Source organism: Cydia pomonella, chromosome 5 (genome assembly GCF_033807575.1).
Source record: "Cydia pomonella isolate Wapato2018A chromosome 5, ilCydPomo1, whole genome shotgun sequence".
NCBI lineage: Eukaryota > Metazoa > Arthropoda > Insecta > Lepidoptera > Tortricidae > Cydia > Cydia pomonella.
The window spans coordinates 9,329,322-9,348,168 of NC_084707.1; the positions used below are offsets into that span (position 1 = coordinate 9,329,322).

Below are 18,847 nucleotides of genomic sequence, written 5' to 3' on the forward strand. Positions count from 1 at the left end.
ATTTTAAATGTTGAAGCTGTTCGGCATGTTGGTTATGCCAAAAAAATAACACTCCTTTTTTTGTCAGTTGAAAAAAAAAAGTAAGGTGAAAACATTTACTTTTAACGCAGTAGTGTTGATCTGGACTATCTTTGACAGGCACGCAGACTTTCTCCTCTTCGCACGAGTGAGGTCCACATCTCCCAGGTATGCCTACAATAAAACAATATCAATATTAACTACAACCTGTTTTTATTATACTTTTAAGTCAATTTCCATGATCGCTGGGTAAATGGGTGAAAATCGAGTTGAGATAAACGCAGCGTTGAACGCATGCATCAACAGAATGTAGGAAAAATTACAATGTGCTTACTGCTGCGTTTACCGTGTAAATCAATGTACATAGTTCAGCTTATCTGATGTAAAATGGGCGTGCGGCAAACGCTTTGCGTTTAACGCTGCATTTAACGCATAAAACAACCGCCTGCTTTAATTATTTCGTTGGATCAACAAAAGGACTACAATCATTCGAACTTTTTTATCGGACGTTCCTTACGAGATCAATTTGAAAATAAGGAGATCCGCAAGTCAAGATATAGCTTGTAGAGTAGCTACGAGTAATACTTAAGTGGGGGACAATCGCCGTGTAAAATTTTCGTAGAAAACCGATGGGCGCTGAGACAGAAAGTTTGTTCAGTACTAGAGGGACCTCGTACTAGAAAACTTGCGCAAGATTGCAATAAATAAGCGTCGTGGAGATCGTTGGGGACGCCTTCGTTTAACAATGGACATCTTTCGGGTGTTATGATGGTGAGATTGGTAGAAAGACGATCCCATTTGCATTTAAACTTTCAAAAGTTGAGTTCGCTTTAGGTTTGTGTGATATAATATGTTATCTTAGTAGATAGCAAGCAATTTGCTAAGCTGTTTCAAGTTCAGTTGGAACGGCCTATCGATAGCTCTAAATTGTTTTGCGTCGCTGGAACTAGAACGCTAGAAACTTCGTTTGCGTCATTCGTTTTAATGTAGGCGTGTAACGAATGGAAATTTCAGATGAAATTGTAACATGTCTTTAGTCAAGACAAAGATAGGAAACACAAAACACGGGAGGGAGAACAAGTACCTATATAGGAAGCCTAGCCAAGTTGAATAATTGACTACTGATTAAAGCCCGCAACACGAGTGTAGTTTGCGTAGTTTTATCGAACGTGTCTATGACAAATGCCGCAATCGTTTGATCGTTACGATTTATCGTTATTTTAAACGATGTTGGTTGTTTTTTGGTACCTGCAGTCTTCCATCGAAAATCATAAGCACTATTAGCTATTTAGTTCTTTGTGCTTCGAGATAAGATTTTATGATGATGAAGTACCTACACAAATATACCGTGTAGTGTTTAGTTTTCCATAAAGTCAATACTTTAAATCAGTAACTTACGAGGTGCTGCATGTGTTGCCTGGTCTGCCGGTACGTGTTCATTAGGTGCCCCATCTAGCCTTTCACTTCTCCTTGACACCTGAAAAAAAAATCTATTATTCTCTCATTTGAACGATAATCATCCCATTTGTATTTATTAATAATGATAACTGCTACTTATATGTTATGTATGCTATAAATAATGTGTTGTTAGCCATTATATTGTGCCGTGTCTAGGTCACTTAGGGTGAAAACTATTATTTACCCCCTAAAGCTATGAAAATGGACACAGCTTATGTGAAATATCTTGCAAAACGTACCAATAATACACTCGCGGGCAAATAATACGGGTTAGTGACAAATACCCTTATATTTTGCAAATTAATAGCGGTATGTGGAGAAAACTAACTGTGTATTATAGAGAATTTAATATCGAATTGAATTGAACCTTCAAAGTTCTACAAGAAATCTGGAAAAAGTTTTATTAAAAAAAAAAGTCGAATTTGGTACTAAATTCACTATTACACTATTTATATTATTATATATATATTATTCATATATTTTATACATATATATTTTATTTTATTTTTTATTTATAAGTATATATTTTTTATTTATTTCACTATTGCTTGTTTTCTCATTTTTGTTTTCAATCTGTCAAAGCAAAATGATAAAAGGCAGTTATTGTTGTCTTTGATGGTCATTATTGAATTACTATCATGTCGCTAACACAAGATTAATGTACACGTATCATCACTTTGTTGCAAGAAGGCAGAAGTCTGAGATATACAGCAAGAGGAACAGGCGTGTCACTATCTACGGTGCAGAGAGTCCTCTAACGTTTCCTAGAAACTGGCAGGAACCTTCGAAGACCAGGAACCCGCAGGCCGAGATGTACTACGGCTAGAGAAGATCGATTTATTGTTACAAGCATGCTCCGCAATCGGCATCTCACTGCAGTTGAAGACAAAAACCAACTTCGGGAGACCCGAAAACATGACATCAGCGAGTGGACTGCAAGGTGGCGGCTTCGTGAAGCTAATTTGACCCGACATAGACCGACAAATGGCCCAAAACTTGACAGAGGACATCGAACAGCAAGAAAACTTTACGTACGCGAACACAGGCGATGGGGTGACGAAGAATGGGCAAGAATTATGTTTTCTGACGAATCCAGATTTATGCTCTATGCATATGACGGGCGGCGAAGAGTTTACAGATGGCCAGGTGAACGTTTTATTCCAGCGTGTTTTGAAGAAAAAGTTGCTTTAGGCGGTGGGTCTGTTATGGTTTGGGCTGAAATCTCTTCAGAGAGTCGCCCGGAATTAGTTTTGATTGAAAATGGATCGTTAGCTATTGCCGGATATGTGGAAGAGATTCATAATGAGCATGTTGGCCCATATTTAATTAATATGGGTGAAAATTCCATGTTCATGCATGACAACGCCAGGCCACACACAGCTCAGATTGTAGAAGATTATTTTGAGGAGGTTGACATCAACACTATGAACTGGCCCTCGAGAAGCTCGGACCTAAATCCGATTGAGCACGTATGGGACGAGCTCGGGAGGCGTGTATGAAATTGAAAACCCGCCCAAGCTACACTTAGAGACCTGAAACAGGCATTAGTGGAAGAATGGGCTAATATCCCGCAAGAACGCATAAGAAACTTAATAAACAGTATGCCCAATCGTTTAGAAGCTGTAAGAAGAGCCCGTCGAGGCAATACGAAGTATTAATATGTTTTTTTTTGTTTTGTGTGTGAGGTACCACTGTTGATTTTTTACCTATAATTAATTGATATTGTTTTTACTATGTAATTTAAATAAACACGTAAATATCATTTCTAACTTTTGATGTTGTTTTGTTAACTATGAGTTTATCTATAATATACAATTTAATTCAGGCTCCTAGCTTTATTATTTTAGGAGATATTGTAGTTTTTCGTACTGAGCCGTATTATTTGCCAGTTTACACTCGGTATTTGCTCTTTTTGTTTTACGTTTTGTGTACGCTTTTATTACGTTTGGGATAAAAAATCACAAATAGACTTCCATGCCGAGACCTCATTACCGAGAAAAACAACATTGCTGTGCAAAATTCTATCAAAGCATGTCATTAGAATGTAGGACCATTATTGCAGACTGCCGATTGTCCATAATAAGCGAGCATCGGGCAATTAAACTTCGTTTGGAGACGATTTAAATACGCTTTCATATTAATTGTCACGCCTACAGCCTTGTAATCCGTTCAATAAGTACTGAGTGGTAATGATTTGCTTTAAATAAACGTTAAATATATTTTTTTTCTTGTCGGCGACAAGTGGTGACAAGGCTAAAGATGTAGCTTTAATAGAGGGATTTACTTTATCTGTCAGGTTTGATCACCCAATTAGATTTTTAGTAGGTATATATATCATGAAATCACTGCTTTACCGAAGCTTGCTCGAAACTTGTGAATGTCCATCTCTCCATCTTTATTTACACGCGTGGGAGGCACGTCTACCCCATACTCAACTACGCGGAAACGCCTAGGTACTAGAAAACTTAAAAATATACTTTACGAGTAGGTATAGCCAGAATGAAAATGTCACGATTCGAATTCGCAGACTGTCATAAAATCTCACGATTGGGACTCTGACTTGGGCAAGATTTGAACTCACGTACTTCGGAACTCTTGCCTGTCTGACACACTAATACACCGATTCATCAGAATCGGCAGGCAGTGCGGTTGTATTGAATTCGTGACTAATTCTCAAGTAGGTACCTAATATATACTTTCGTGGAAATCCTCACCTACTTAAGATAAAGTGATAAATATATCAAAGGACAAAATACCGTTTAGTTCCGTGCAAGATTGATTTACATTCCCATCGTGACTGGACGTTCATCAAACGTTGGTGTGTGGAATGACTAACTTACGAGTACCTACGTTATAAGTTCTGTTAAGATACAAACCTTTTTAATTTAGTTCTTAATAAACGATTAACGTAACGTTTCTTTTCATTTCAATTAAAATGTAAAGGCCACCTCAGACCATAGTTACGCATATTTTTTGATTGTTATTAATTTAGGTACCTAATATTTGTTACATTTCTTATGTGATGGTATTATTGTATGTCATTTTAACTCAAACGCCTGCCTACCAAATGATTCTATGGTAAAGTAATAAATCTATCCAAGGACAAAGTACCGTTTTATTCCGTGCAAGATTGATTCACATTCCCATCGTGACTGGACGTTCATCAAACGGTGGTGTGTGGAATTACTAACTTACGAGTACCTACGTTGTAAGTTAAGATACGAACCTTTTTAATTTAGTTCTTAATAATAATAAACGATTAACGTAACGTTCTTTAACACTTCAATAATAATTTGACCCGTGTAAAGGCCACCTCAGTGCATAGTTACGCATATTTTTGAACTGTTTGTTTTGAATTTACGCACCTAGTATTTGTTACATGCCTTATGTGGCGTTATTATTATTTCATTTTAACTCAAATTCATCTATCGTTTAGGTTATTATCTACAGGTCCCGTCTCACTCATCTACGTATAATATTAAAATTAATTCAATATTAAGAGCTAAGTATAGAACACCTTAAAAATATATTACTATATATGTATGTAGGTAGATACTCAAAACAACCGTCATCGCGTCGCGCCCTACGTAAAATGGCAATAAATAACTAGGCTCTATACAAGCGCGATTACTTTGGATTCAGGTCAAGAGTAGCAGATCGTTACAAATTTGATCCTTTAGGGATATCGTATAAATTTTCCCTTTTTGTTTTACTTAAACGCCAATTAAAATGCGGCTGTTATGAGCATTTGATTACTTTTACGAGTAGCCAACCGTTTTTATTGAGGCAAATCTGTTTAGTATTTTGAGCCTCGAGTGGGTCATGATTTACCCATCTTTTGCACTTAGATTCGGAGTATCGCTGCCCGAGTGTAGTCTATTACAAGCTCACCATTATATAAGTAATCGAATAAAAATAAGGCGATTAGGCGGTGCTCCCTTATCTCAGGAACGTACGAGATGCGAGCGTGGAGTTATTTTGGCCACCTTATCGTGAGTGGCCGCGCACTCTACAGTGGCCCGGGGCTTCGATAAATCAATAATATCAATAAGTGAATTATGTTTATTTACGTTAATAATAACGTAAAGTTCTATGCGATCACGCTGCGCAATCACAGACTTAACTACCACCTATCATGTGAGTAATGGGTGCTTACGACGATGTATCTTTCATCGACAAAGTTGAAGCAAGCCTTGGTATGCTGAGTTTCTTGTTTTATTCTACAAGTATAAACCAACTCCATGTAATGGTTTGTGATTCTTTGAATGTGACGACAGACTTGGGATTACCTGAACTCTCAATGTTTTTGAAGCAATTGAAGTAGGAACTAGGTATAGCAGTTCGACTACTTTCAGCTTTACATATTTTTTCTAAGGCTTAAAAAGGAAACTCACTGAGCTTTTAGTAGCAATATACTCTTGCTTATTAATCTTGTAATGCGTCTTGTTTATTATAGTGCTAGCGGTACGTCAAATAACTGCAAATTATGTTAAAAGCATGAAAATCGGTAGGATTGATCTTGGAGGCCCGGGTATGTCCTTAAACTACGTCCAAGAGAGAGATATGGGCACCGAATGTCGTCTCGCTTTGTGTGGTAAGACACAGCACAGCAGATTTCATTCCAGATTCTAGAGTAGAGGCCAACTGGGGAAGTACCTCCACCTTACAGAAAACCGTAGTCAAATAACACTAGACCCTACTCATACTGTTGTGTTCCTGCCGGTGAGTAAGGTTGGTAGAGCTCAACGAGGGTGCGGCGAGTGGTAGGTTGGCAACACGCATGCAACTCTTCTGGAGTTGTAGGCGTACATAGGCTACGGAGACTGCGTACCACCAGGCAGGCCATAAAAAAAGGCCATTTGAATCAAGTTGACCCATAGAACTAAAAAAATTTTAGAGGAATTACGTCATCTTTTTTTGTATGGGAAAACTTATTGTGTGGTATTCAGTGAATAGGCGTTTTGAGCCGATTCTAGAAATATATGACATCATAACATTGCAGTAATTATTTCCTAAGAATAAAAAAAAATCAAACACATAAGTAACAAGTCTGGGCTTTTCGAGATACTCACTCAAATTATACCTAATATCCTCAGATCTAACCCTAAGAAACCAAATTTGACAATATTTAGTTGTAGTTTTTTTTTTTTTTCATTATGACAATGTGTCATCTATCTAACAACATTTCATTTTTATAACGCCTGAAATTTTACATATGATATCGAAGAATTTTGCTTCCTGAACACTGCATTATCGCTTATTACAGGAAATACAAAGGAATAAAAAAAGTTGCAATTTCACCAATTCTACGGCATAATAGGGAGCGTGCATGAACTATAGGAGGCAGCACAGGAGCCGTCAGATTTTTGGCGCGAGGCGTATATGTGATGTTTATTGTTCCGATGTAGCCCAAAAGATGGCAGACCCTCCAACGCACACGGTCCCTATAGGTGAAATGCCATTGCCATTCATTACCACAAGAAAAAAATAGGTGTCATAATATTGGATGTGACATTGTCAATTAAATACAACGTATTGATTGAAATTCAAAACAAAGAGAAATTTATTTGCATAATTAAGTTACTTCTATCAATCGTTTTTAAAATGGACAAAGCCGTGTACGATCGATGATGTACTCATACTCCTCCAAAGTATACCAAATATTGTTTCATCCGTTACCTACTGCAAAAATGATTACAATTCATCAGTGTTTATCAGTCGGTCCATCGTATCCGTATGAAATGAAAGCCTGGTGTCATATTCATGTATCGGTATCCGTTATTATATCCAAAATCGTCGTAGAAATGTGATATTTTATTAAAATTGTTTTAAAACAACAACGGACCAGTTTATAACATTGACAATGACAACGCGCGTGTCATCAATGTGTTTTTTATTTCGTTCGAGACAAGACTAGCTTCTAGCGTAGACCTGGAGTTACGCCATTTTAGAATAAGTACACATAAAAAAAAATACAAGTCCTAGTGAATAAATTTACTATCAGCGTATTCCTCGTTTCAATTAAAATGTAGAGAAGCAATAAAATTATAGGGTCAGAAATATGAAATGTGGTCAATTATAGGTAACTGAAAAAAACCTTTAACGCATACATTTCATACTACACACGATATATTTTATGAACATAAAATTTTTGAACTTCTTACCGTTACCGTAACCGACACCACTGTACACTCGTAACTCCTCTCCTTTTTTTGATTCTACGGAGCAAATTCGTTCAAATGGCCTAAAGAACAATCCACCTATTTTCATACTTTTAAAACCATTTGCATCATTTTACTGAATGTACTTCGGGGTGTACCGCTTAGACTATTATCTTATGAATTCGCTGCGAGATTGGTTGTAGCTATTGTAGACAACTACCTAAGCACGTAGACAACATGCTAATCGTTAACGCTCCGTAGCGAATAAAACACAACTGTCACTGTCGCACTAATATAGAAAACTGATAGAGAGAGATGGCTAATGCTCGTACGCTACGCTACGGAGCGTTAACGTTTGGTACGTTGTTGTCACGTGGAAATACTCTAACGTCACGTCGTATAATAATAAAAAACGTTGAGTAAAGTAAATCAAATATATGTAGTCACTTTTTTGTCAAGTCATGTTAATAGCACAAAGAAATAGCGAAACCAAGTAAATCAAATATACTGAATTTGTGCCACAAGACTAAGTACCTATTCATTACGCTGGACATCTTTTTACAATTTCATGGAAAACTATTCACGTTTCAGTTTTCCACTACATTGGAGATTTATTGTTAAATGTTTTCGACGTTTGGAAAATTTGATCTTGTTAGATATTCGTATATATATATATGAACGAGTAAATATACTAGACATAGATATTATTTATAGACTCCAATTACCTCTAAACAGCAATGCAATCTCAAAAGTGTCATACCAATTAAGAAAGTAGGTGGTTTTAAGCTCAACTAACTTGGAATTCGTAAAATATTGAACGGACTTTGAATACATCATTTATTTATTTATTTAATCTTTATTGCACAATACATGAAGGTACAAATGGCGGACTTAATGCCTTAAGGCATTCTCTACCAGTCAACCAATGGGTTAAACCAGAAAGATTAAGTAATAGGTGCAGTGTCATCATATTAATGTTTTACTTAAAAATCAGTATCCCTGGATTAATCATTGTTTGTAAGATTAGGTAGATACGTAGTCCATTTTTTCACAAGTTACTCGATTGATTGATTGGTAATTTGGTAGTACTTATTTATTAACGGATATGTAACGCTTATTTGTTTCCGAAATATGCGCATCGTAGCAGAGAGATGATTCAATTATCAAATGTTTGTCCAATTACAATCATATTGGGCGTGTAGTGGACGCATCTACACTACACGTGTAGTGCCACGCTCAGCATATCCGCCGCATGTGCATTTGAAAACTCATCCAATTATACACCTTATCCCCAAACAGTAAAGTATGTGTTAGAAATAGTTTTATAATCTAATGCACATAATATGATGGATGTAGGCGGCAGTATATTCGTGCCATGGTCCTGAAATTAAACAACGCGGCTAGTGGCTACTGTTTCCAGTTGTGTATTTATTATAAATTTCAAATGGCAAAAGTAGAAATAGCACAAGTTGTAGGCAATTGTAAACAACGAAATTAGCACATGAGTCACACTGTTACAGGTGTTTAAAATTCGTAAGCGATATTTGGATGTACATAGTTTGAAAGATTTTTCAATAGATTTACCGTTGTTCCGTGTACCTTACTTCTACATAAGAAGAAGCACATCATAGTCGTGACTGTTAGTGAAATTTTAGAAGTAAACAATACTTTTAAGCTCCAGGCTGAGATATACAAACATTCATACATATTGTACGACATTATTACATAAGTCCCCACAGCTAAGCTCAATAAGCTCAATAAGGCTTGTGTTGAGCGTACTTAAACAACGATATATATAAATATTTATGAATACTTAAATAAATACATGAAACTCACCCATGACTCAGGAACAAATATCCGTGCTCAACACACGAATAAATGCCCTTACCAGGATTTGAACCCGGGACCATCGGCATACATATAGCAACACATACCTAATATTTTGAAATTGTTTAAATTCAAAACATTTACATGTTATATTTAAGCAGAAATTAGAATCCTGCTTTTTTGGCGTTGTAGACGTAACGAGATTTTTCCCATTCCTTTTTAATAAAGTCAACCCTCATTTTTATAGATACCTATAGGTACTTACTTGTATTCTACGCGATACCTACTCGTTCATCTTATATGTTTAAATGACCAATTCTTGTATGTATATATATTTCGGGGATCTGTGAAACGGCTCTAATAATGAAATGCTATATGCTTTCGGGGGCGAAAATAGATCGATCTAACTAGATTTAATTTGGGAAAATGCGCACATTTGAGTTTTTATATGTTTTCCGAACAAAGCTCGGTGTCTCAGAAAATTATATTAAAAATGTGCGTCGGATCTCCGCTTTTGAGATCTAAAATCCACCCTCTGTTAAACTTTCCACGTAATCTAAACAACCTTGGCCTTATCTGCTAACTCAGGCTCTGTTAGCTCAGGCATTTGCTATTAACTGTGTCCTATCGAACGCGAGGAGGTGGTCAACAATGTAATGGCTACCGATCGTAAACCGTAAATATCGTTATAAAGTAACATTAAGCCACACCATAATGCGGATTTACGATCAAATATTGTTGTGTGTAATACATAGAGTTTCTCCAATACACTCCGCATTATAACGCTCAAACGAAGACTCGCAGTCAGCCTACATAAGCATCTTCGAAGCCGTTTGCTGATGATATCAATTTTTGAAATAAAGAAAAAACAAAAAATGCTCCAATATCTATGGGAAATTATTTCCCGCTAAGTAGTTACGGAAAAAGCCTTTGGTTAACTTGGAACCCTCACCTGAGAAATACTATACAAAAAGCAAAAATGGCCATGTGGTCATGCTGTCGAATGGCAGGAGCAAGATGGGGCATAAGACCCAAAATTGCTATGTGGTTATACACAGCGGTAGTGAGGCCCATTATTACCTACGCCTCCGCAGTCTGGTGTAATAAAACCAGCCAAAAGACGGCAATAGAAACTCTAAACAGCCTGCAACGCACGGCTTGTTTAACAGCAACAGGTGCCTTCTTCTCGACACCGGGGGCGGCCCTAGACGCACTGCTAGACATTATACCACTCCACTTGCAAATGCAAAAGGAGGCCAAACAGTGCGTCTATAGAATATGCACGCTAAACAGGCCGAAATGGCGCTCTCAAGCATTAACCAAACTAAAGGCCTGGGTTTTTGCAAATAGAACCCTTAGCATGCCCACGGATGACACGCACACAGAATGTCATTTTACCAAACTGTATACAGTAGAAATTCCTCCTAGAGACAAATGGATTAACGACCAAATGTACGTCGAAGAGGGAAGCCATATTTGGTACACTGATGGTTCCAAGAAAGGCAGTGATGTGGGATGTGGGATCTATGGTGAGAGACCTAAGTTCAGTGCTAGCGTCAGCATGGGCACACAGGCCTCAATCTTCCAGGCAGAAGTCTACGCCATCAACAAATGTGCGGAGATTAATCTGGATAGAAACCTAAGACACCAACATATCTACATCAACTCAGACAGCCAAGCTGCTCTTCTGGCACTAGAATCCCTGGAGTCAAACTCGAAACTAGTCCAGAACTGTAAAACAAACCTAAATGCACTGGCTAACTCCAACAAAGTCATACTTAGATGGGTACCAGGGCACTCCGACATTAACGGAAACGAAGAAGCGGACGAACTTGCTAGAAAGGGCGCAGACACACCCCTGGTCGGCCCAGAACCGTTCTGTGGAATCACAAAACGGGATGCATATTCTCTGCTCAGCAACTTAGAAAAAACAAGAGCAATCGATTGGTGGAAATTCGTCAAAGGACAAGAACACTCGAAAGCTCTAATCAAAGGGTTCAACAACAAATTTGCTAAGGAGCTCTTAGAGCTCAAAAGACATAAAACCTGCGCGGTGACCAGAATATTGACTGGACACTGTAAGTTGAACAAACACATGTTTCAAATTGGGAAGAAACAAGACGCGACATGCAGGTTCTGCCATGAGTCAGAGGAGACTGCAATGCACATTCTCTGCTCCTGTGGACCACTAATGTCAAAAAGAAGTACCCACTTAGGGCGGCACGTATTGCAACCCTATAAGGTACAGAACATTACGGCCCAAAGAATCTGGAATTTCCTGGATTCAACGGGCATCAGTAATGAACTTTAAAGGGCTGTCACAATAGATCACTACCTGGTCGACGTGGCACTCAAAGGCCCGAAACCCCAATAATAATAATAATACGGAAAAAGTCGCTAGGTACTCTCCTAAGGCGTAGGCGTATGAAGAATAAATATACTGGAAATCTTTGCCGCATACAGGTAGTCTTGGTAGTTTAGTTGGTATAGCTATGATGCTCATGAATCTCATGATATCCCGAAGTCGCGAGTGGCGAAATGTTTACTTATTTTAAAAATTGAGCCATATGTACGCATGATAGCCCTACACGAGCTCACGCAGCACTCAGTTACATCTCAATCCATTTTTATGGGTATGATTTTTTGTTAGGTATTTTTTGTATAATTCATACGCACCTGTAATAAATTTCGCTATCGCATTTTGATATTTTGTACCTTAGTATCATTGTGTGGTGACCACTAGTCGGATTGTATACTCCCTCTAGTGGCGAAGTGATCTGCGGTGTAACAATATCCGTCTTCTTATATCGAGATTATTGCACAATCAGTGGGCATTGGGCATTCATCTAACGGCGCTGTTTGTTAACGAGCCCCGGCATTGTGGTCAAAATGAAATGTGATCGATCCGTTTAAAAGCGATGGCTCTGCTGTATCTATATCAGAAGAGACTAGTAAATAGTAAGGACTGCTATTTTGTCAATAAAATTGCATTCTGCGAATTTAAATTTGCCTATTAAGTAGGTATAAGTTGGATCATATTCTCCGTACACACAGGTAATCCTAGCTCAGAACCACTAAGTATCATGACCGAGAGAAAGTATCATGCTAATAAATATTTATATTATATTTATTACCCGTGTAACAAATACGTGCGACACGTTTGTTCTCTGGTAGATGTCACGTATAATGACCGTGCTGGTTAACTACCTTGCATCTATTGAAAATTAAGTTTTATTTTTGGTACAAGCTTTTATCGTTGACTGTACTTTTCTTTCCACAAGTAACTAATACTCATCGAGGCAATTCTAAACACCCTAAACACAATTCGGTTGCTTGGATTTATGACAGATTTCTTATGGTCACCTCCTGTCTCCATCATCAGATCAGCTCGCTGGTATCATAATATTGTATTGTCACCCGACTTACATATGTATGAAAATTGTCAGCTTTATCGGAAACCGGGAAGTGGGTCAAATTTAAGTTGCAAGATTTGACCCGTACAAACATATATATGTAGTTACGTTGCAAGTTAAATAAAAGCTTGTAAAAACTTTTAAATTAAAGGAACACATATGTGATATTGTCTATGAAAAGGGACTTTATTGTCGGTGGCGCTTACGCCATTATCAACAACGCCACGCTACGCAGTACGGCGTAAGCACCATCGACAATAAGGTCCCTTTTCATAGATGATGTCACATATTGTATGGAGTTGTCTTTACTATCTATCGTCTATGGTTTTAATTTGGAGCTAGCTTCTTGCCGGAAGTTGTGGGCAGATTAAAAGGCGGTGTTGATAACGTAAAATATTGACGAGAATTAAAGTTATTTGTATTGAAACCGCCTTAAATTATTATAGTTATGTACTGCCACCGTCATAATATCTTAACGTACGACGATTATAGTGCATTGTGCAATGAGGGGGGTAAGTGAAATTTTGCAAACGAGGTCTTTGCAATATTCTTACCCCCGGAGTTACACTACACACTACATGAAAAAAAAAATCAGTACACTTGCGAAGAAAAAACTAAATTTAAAAGAAATAATTCTTAAACAAATACGGTGACATTCCAAACATTCGTCCTCCACGATCAACCTATCCGGCATTGATATATTGAGCCACGATAAAAAAAATCTGTAAGAATATTTTTCTTAAACTTGTAATGAAATGTTGATATGACTTACTTCAAATTAGGTCCGGAAATACTACATATCAGGTGCGATGAGTGAAGATGATATGTAAAGGAATTTCATACATACAGGCTTACACACCTAGGCCTCCAAGGCAACCTTCTTTTGTTTTTAAACGTCAAGTTATGGCATGTCTTGGCATTCAACCATAAAAAACCTATAAGCAAAATTCTGCCATTATGCTTTTTTTGTTTCTATTTGTTAATTACTATTTCAAGGTTTCCTAAAGGTGAACGAAAATTTGATTATTTTTGCGCTACCACGCACGGTTTTTTTTCAGTAATGCAGAAATCTTTATAGGGCTGTATCTCCTAAGCCGTGTGTCGTAGCGCAAAAATAATCAAATTTTCGTTTCCCGTCCAATAACCCTAAGGTAATAATAAATAAAAACACAAAAAAAGAAAAAAAAAAGGAAAAAGAAAGAAAAAAAAAGCGTAAGGGCGTGCGCAGTAGCGCCAAAATAATTACATGTTTGTTCCCCTTCAATACCCAACGCACTGAATAACCTATCACATTAGGAATGAAACAATCATCATCATCATCCTATTATTTTATTATTATTATTTCATTGCAAGTTTAAGAAAAGCACTGTACAAATCTCGCCACGTATCCCTAACCGACCTCGCTACGCTCGGCCGTCTATATCTACATTGGTAAGTATTTAAGTTTTACTTACCAAGTAATTAAAACTAGATATTTTCGGACATAAGACCTATCTAATGCGGCTACTGTTCAATTAATTAGACATAAGTATTAAAAATTACACATTTTTATCCATCCATACATTATAAGCCAAAAGTTTGTTTTATGTTTTCCTCCGAGCTCCGTTGTAATATAAAAAATACGTTACTCAGATAATGTAAGTACGTTCTTATTAATGGCACCGAAGTCTGTAATTAATTACTCTCTTTTATTTTACCTAAATTGTCTTTGGACTGCTAAAAGGTTTCCGACCGCTGGTTTCAAACGCTTGATGGTTTATAGTAGATTAAAGGCACCTATTTCTGAAATGGTGCTTTTCACCCGAGTTAAACACTCGACTTAATACTCATTCATTTAAAATACGAGGAAAGTAAAATACATATTCATTTAAAAAAAACACTGCTAAGTATAAGTATATAATAGTATTCCTTGAGGGTTTTTTTAATTAACAATTTAGGTAAAAATATCGTTATTTATGAAATGGGGAGTTAATTATAAGAATGAAAATTGTTACAACTAAAATTTTAATTGCTTATCGTAAAAACAAGAAAAAAACCGAACTTGGAAAGTACAATGCTCTAGTGCAGAATTGCAGATACTATCACTTTTTGCACGCTTTTAAGAACAACAATGACCCTCTCTTCAGAGCAGGATAAATGAAAATTATTATGACGCCACACATTTTTCAAACCGTGTCCGCGTTCCGTACGTGGGTGAAAACCGCATTTTAACAAATGAAAATAAAAGTTAACGACAAAGTTTTCTATGTTCGTGAGAAAATCCGAGAATGCTAAAATTATCGGTGTCTCCAATCGTTTGTTTGTAAATCCGGCCGTTGAGAAATATAAATGGTCGACGTTAATATGGCTTTTCTCAAACTTGGGAATTACGAATTTGGCAGTTTTAAATTAAACGACGAAAGTAACTGAGAAATCAGATTTAGTCTGTATTGAATATTCTTCAATAGGCCTAAAATTGCCAATTTTGCTTGGCGCCGAGGGAAATATTAAGCTTCTTTCAAGAATACCGGTATTAATGGAACCATCGATTTTTTTTAATTCAATATTTTCTAGCATCTGATCTGTGACAACTGTGACTACCTAGGTCGTTTATCAATGGCGTCATCTAGATCGAGGATTTGTATTCAAAATCACAATACCAGCAGGTAACTAATTACAGATTTTTAGATTAAATCTAGGTATTCCTTTCATATACTTACACAAAGTAGGTACTTACCTAACTAAGTACATATGTATTAATAACCGATGATGAGGCTTTTTCGAGTGCAGCCTACAATCGGTATTGGATATGGTCACATCACATCACTATAGCGCGGCAAGGACTGACAGATGAGCGTCGCGGCAATGGCGGCGCCGTAGTGGAGTTTCCCAAGTTATGTCTGTTTTTATTGTATTAAATCCTTTATTTGATGATGACTGGTGTATTTAGTTAAACAGTATGTATAAAATAGATATAACAGAGTCGAGGTCGAGAGTGCTTAGGTACAGTACAACACATTTAATACAAAACATTTCAGTCCGAAATTATAATGCAACAGTTTTGCGTCAATCATGGTGTTTAAATTTTCTTAAAGTTGGAACATATCAGTTCTTATAATTTCCAAATTATTTTAGTTCATACTTTATAGTGTATTTTCCTACTTTAAAAGTTAATTAATTGTTGAATGCATACAAGACTGCACCAGTATTACCTTGTTCCTATTTGTTATCTACTTATATTGAAACCCTCGTAGGTAGTGAAAACAATACGTGAAAGTCGTTTACAGTATAATGGCTCAACACGACAGTTTGTTCCGCGACAACTCAATTTGAATCAGTCCTGCTCATATAGACGATAAAGACAAAGTAACGGTCTAAAGACAATATTGCTACTTGACTTCGAATTTTTCAAAGACGGTATAATGCGTCGGTCGTCGACCTGTGTTTTTTTCTTAGTTCTAAAGAAAAATTGCCCGCCGCCCGAAATATTATTTGGAACTAAAGCAACTTAGTTCGACGCACATTGCAGAAGGTCTTGTTTGGAATAGTGTAACTTGTGAAATGTTTTAACTAAGGATATAATTTTGATGTCAACTTTTAGCTGATATCCTGTACTATCATTTAACAGTAAAAAAAGTACAGGGCAATGACCTAGTTTTCGAAAAAAAAGATAAAATGCAAAAAAAGTAAATTTTTGAAGACAATTTTTATCTTTGTTATAGTTCTCGAGTACTTGTGGATAATTTTCTGTGACATTTACGTATGCTTCAAATTTATGCCCTAATTCATAAGCTATCGAATGATTCAAATATTTTTTGAGTGCGGGATTTGAAATTTTGTACGTGGGCATACTATTGAAACACAAGAAAAGTTATTTCAGCGTTTTTAAAAATTCATCCCCTAAAGGGGTTTAAAAAGGGTTGAAAGTTTGAATCCTTTACCAATGTTTTGAAAATTCTTATAAAGGCATAATAGCCGATTACAAATAAAAGTTATTTCAACGTTTTTCGAAATTCAATCTCTAAAGCGGGTTAAAAAAGGGGATGAAGGTTTGTATGGGGTTCAAGTTTTATTTTGAGCTAGGAACTTGAAAGTTTGTAAAAAGGTATTTTATTAAAAGAGAAGTAAACTAATTTTAGCGTTTTTGAAAATTCATCCCTCAAGGTGGTGAAAAAGGGCGTTGAAAGTTTGTATGAAGATTAAACATTTTTTTAAGTGCGGGACTTGAAGCTTTGTATAAAGGCATATTGTTAGAATTCAAGAAAAGTTATATCAGAGTTTTTAAAACTTCATCCCCTAAAAGGGTTAAATAGAGGTTGACAGTTTGTATAGGGTTCAAAATTTAGTTTCAAACTTAAAATTTCAGCGTGTTGGAAAATTCATCCTTCAAGCTGGTGAGAAAGGGGTTGAAAGTTTGTATACAGATTAAACATTTTTGTGACTTGAATCGTTGTATCACGGCATATTATTTGATTGCCAGAAAAGTTAATTCAGCATTTTTAAAAATTTATCCCCGAAATGGGTTAAAAATGGGTTGATAATTTGTATGAGGTTTAAAATTTAACTTAAGCTAGAAACTTGAAACTTCGTAAATTTAGTGCTTCATTAAAAGAGAAGAAAACTATTCTAAGCTTTTTTGAAAATTCATCCCCCAAGGTAGTGTAAGAGGGGTTGAAAGTTTTTATGGAGGTCAAAAAATTTTTTGAGTGCGGGACTTAAAACTTTGTATATGGGCATATTATTAGAATAAAACAACATTTTTAAAAAAATCTAAAAGGGTTAAATGGGGGTTGAAAGTTTGAATCCATTACAAATGCTTTAAAATTTCATAGAAAAACATAATGCAAGATTAAAAAAAGTTATTTTAACGTTCTTGATGTTTCAAACCCCTGAGAGGGTTAAAAGGTGGTAGAAGTTTATATGTAGTACGAGTTTTCTTTTAAGCTAGGAACTTGAAACTTGGTAAACGGGCATTACCTCTATATTCAAATAGACGAAAACTGATGAACATATTGTGAAAAATCATTTCCTAAGTTCGTGAAAAAATGGTTGTTACTTGTTAGTTTGCATCAGGAACGATTTTTTTTTGTAAATAGTGATCTTGAAATGTCGTAAAAAGACACAATAATAGGAAACAAGAAAAGTGAATTCAGCGTTTTTAGAAATTAATTCCCCAAGGGAGTTAAAATGACATTCATTGAAAGTTTGTGAAATGTAAAATTAAATGTAATTGGTGAAAAAAGGGTTTAAAGTTTGCATTCGATTGGAATAGTGGACTTGAAAATCTTCGTAAGGGATTGAGAGGGATTATATCGAGAACATTTTTTTTTTCACTTAGGGGCTTGAAACTTCGTAGGTTGTGTCAGACAAATCTCATGCGTTGTGTAATTATTAACAAATGATTAACCGTCCCTACTGCTACCTTTTGCTGCATAATGTTCTACGCTCATGTATATAACATACAAATCTACGCGTACGAACTCGCGGGCAACAGCTAGTTTTCAATAATTACGGTAATTTTTTGAGCTCTAAATAAACCTCAAATTATCAACTTAAAAAATATAACAGTTAAAGCCTTAGGTACTTCATAGCACATATAAAACAAAGGCGTTCTGTCGTCTGGCTGTACTTACGCTTTTTATACTACAAAACGGATTTTAATGGAAAATCAATAGATAGAGGGATTCAAGAAAAAGGTTTAGTAGGAATGATTAGTCTATTTGCGTTATAGGGGGCGCTATTTTAGTTACCTTAAGTAATTTTACCGCCCTTTACTTACTTTTGAATTCGTTTGAAATAATAATAGTTATTTATATTTAGTTTAGTTTTATATACCTATTATTGGTTTTATTTAAGTAAATAAACGCCTCTACCAATAAAAAACACGTAGGTAAATGCTACACGATAAAATTTCCCTAACGTATAAATCATGTTAAATTTCATTAGAGCCCCGATTTTATATGCAGATCCCTAATTGTGTTTGTTTTCTGT

At 36.1% G+C, this 18,847-nt stretch overlaps 1 protein-coding gene and 1 long non-coding RNA gene across 5 annotated transcripts in view; one reads left to right on the plus strand and one right to left on the minus strand.

Moving 5' to 3' along the window:
- The window catches only part of LOC133517686 (uncharacterized), a 59,634-nt gene that overhangs the window by 8,103 nt on the left and 32,684 nt on the right, over window positions 1-18,847 (plus strand). For all 3 annotated transcript variants that reach the window (XR_009799394.1, XR_009799395.1, XR_009799393.1), the window contains exon 2: window positions 139-186. This is a non-coding gene — a long non-coding RNA (uncharacterized LOC133517686). The remainder of the gene's footprint in view (window positions 1-138; window positions 187-18,847) is intronic.
- Window positions 1-18,847, minus strand: part of LOC133517672 (NT-3 growth factor receptor-like) — a 62,706-nt gene that overhangs the window by 7,525 nt on the left and 36,334 nt on the right. For both annotated transcript variants that reach the window (XM_061851033.1, XM_061851032.1), the window contains exons 2-3: window positions 1,417-1,495; window positions 100-192 (exon numbers count right to left, since the gene is read on the minus strand). In XM_061851033.1, the coding sequence (XP_061707017.1) occupies window positions 100-192; window positions 1,417-1,495 (172 nt within the window). The remainder of the gene's footprint in view (window positions 1-99; window positions 193-1,416; window positions 1,496-18,847) is intronic.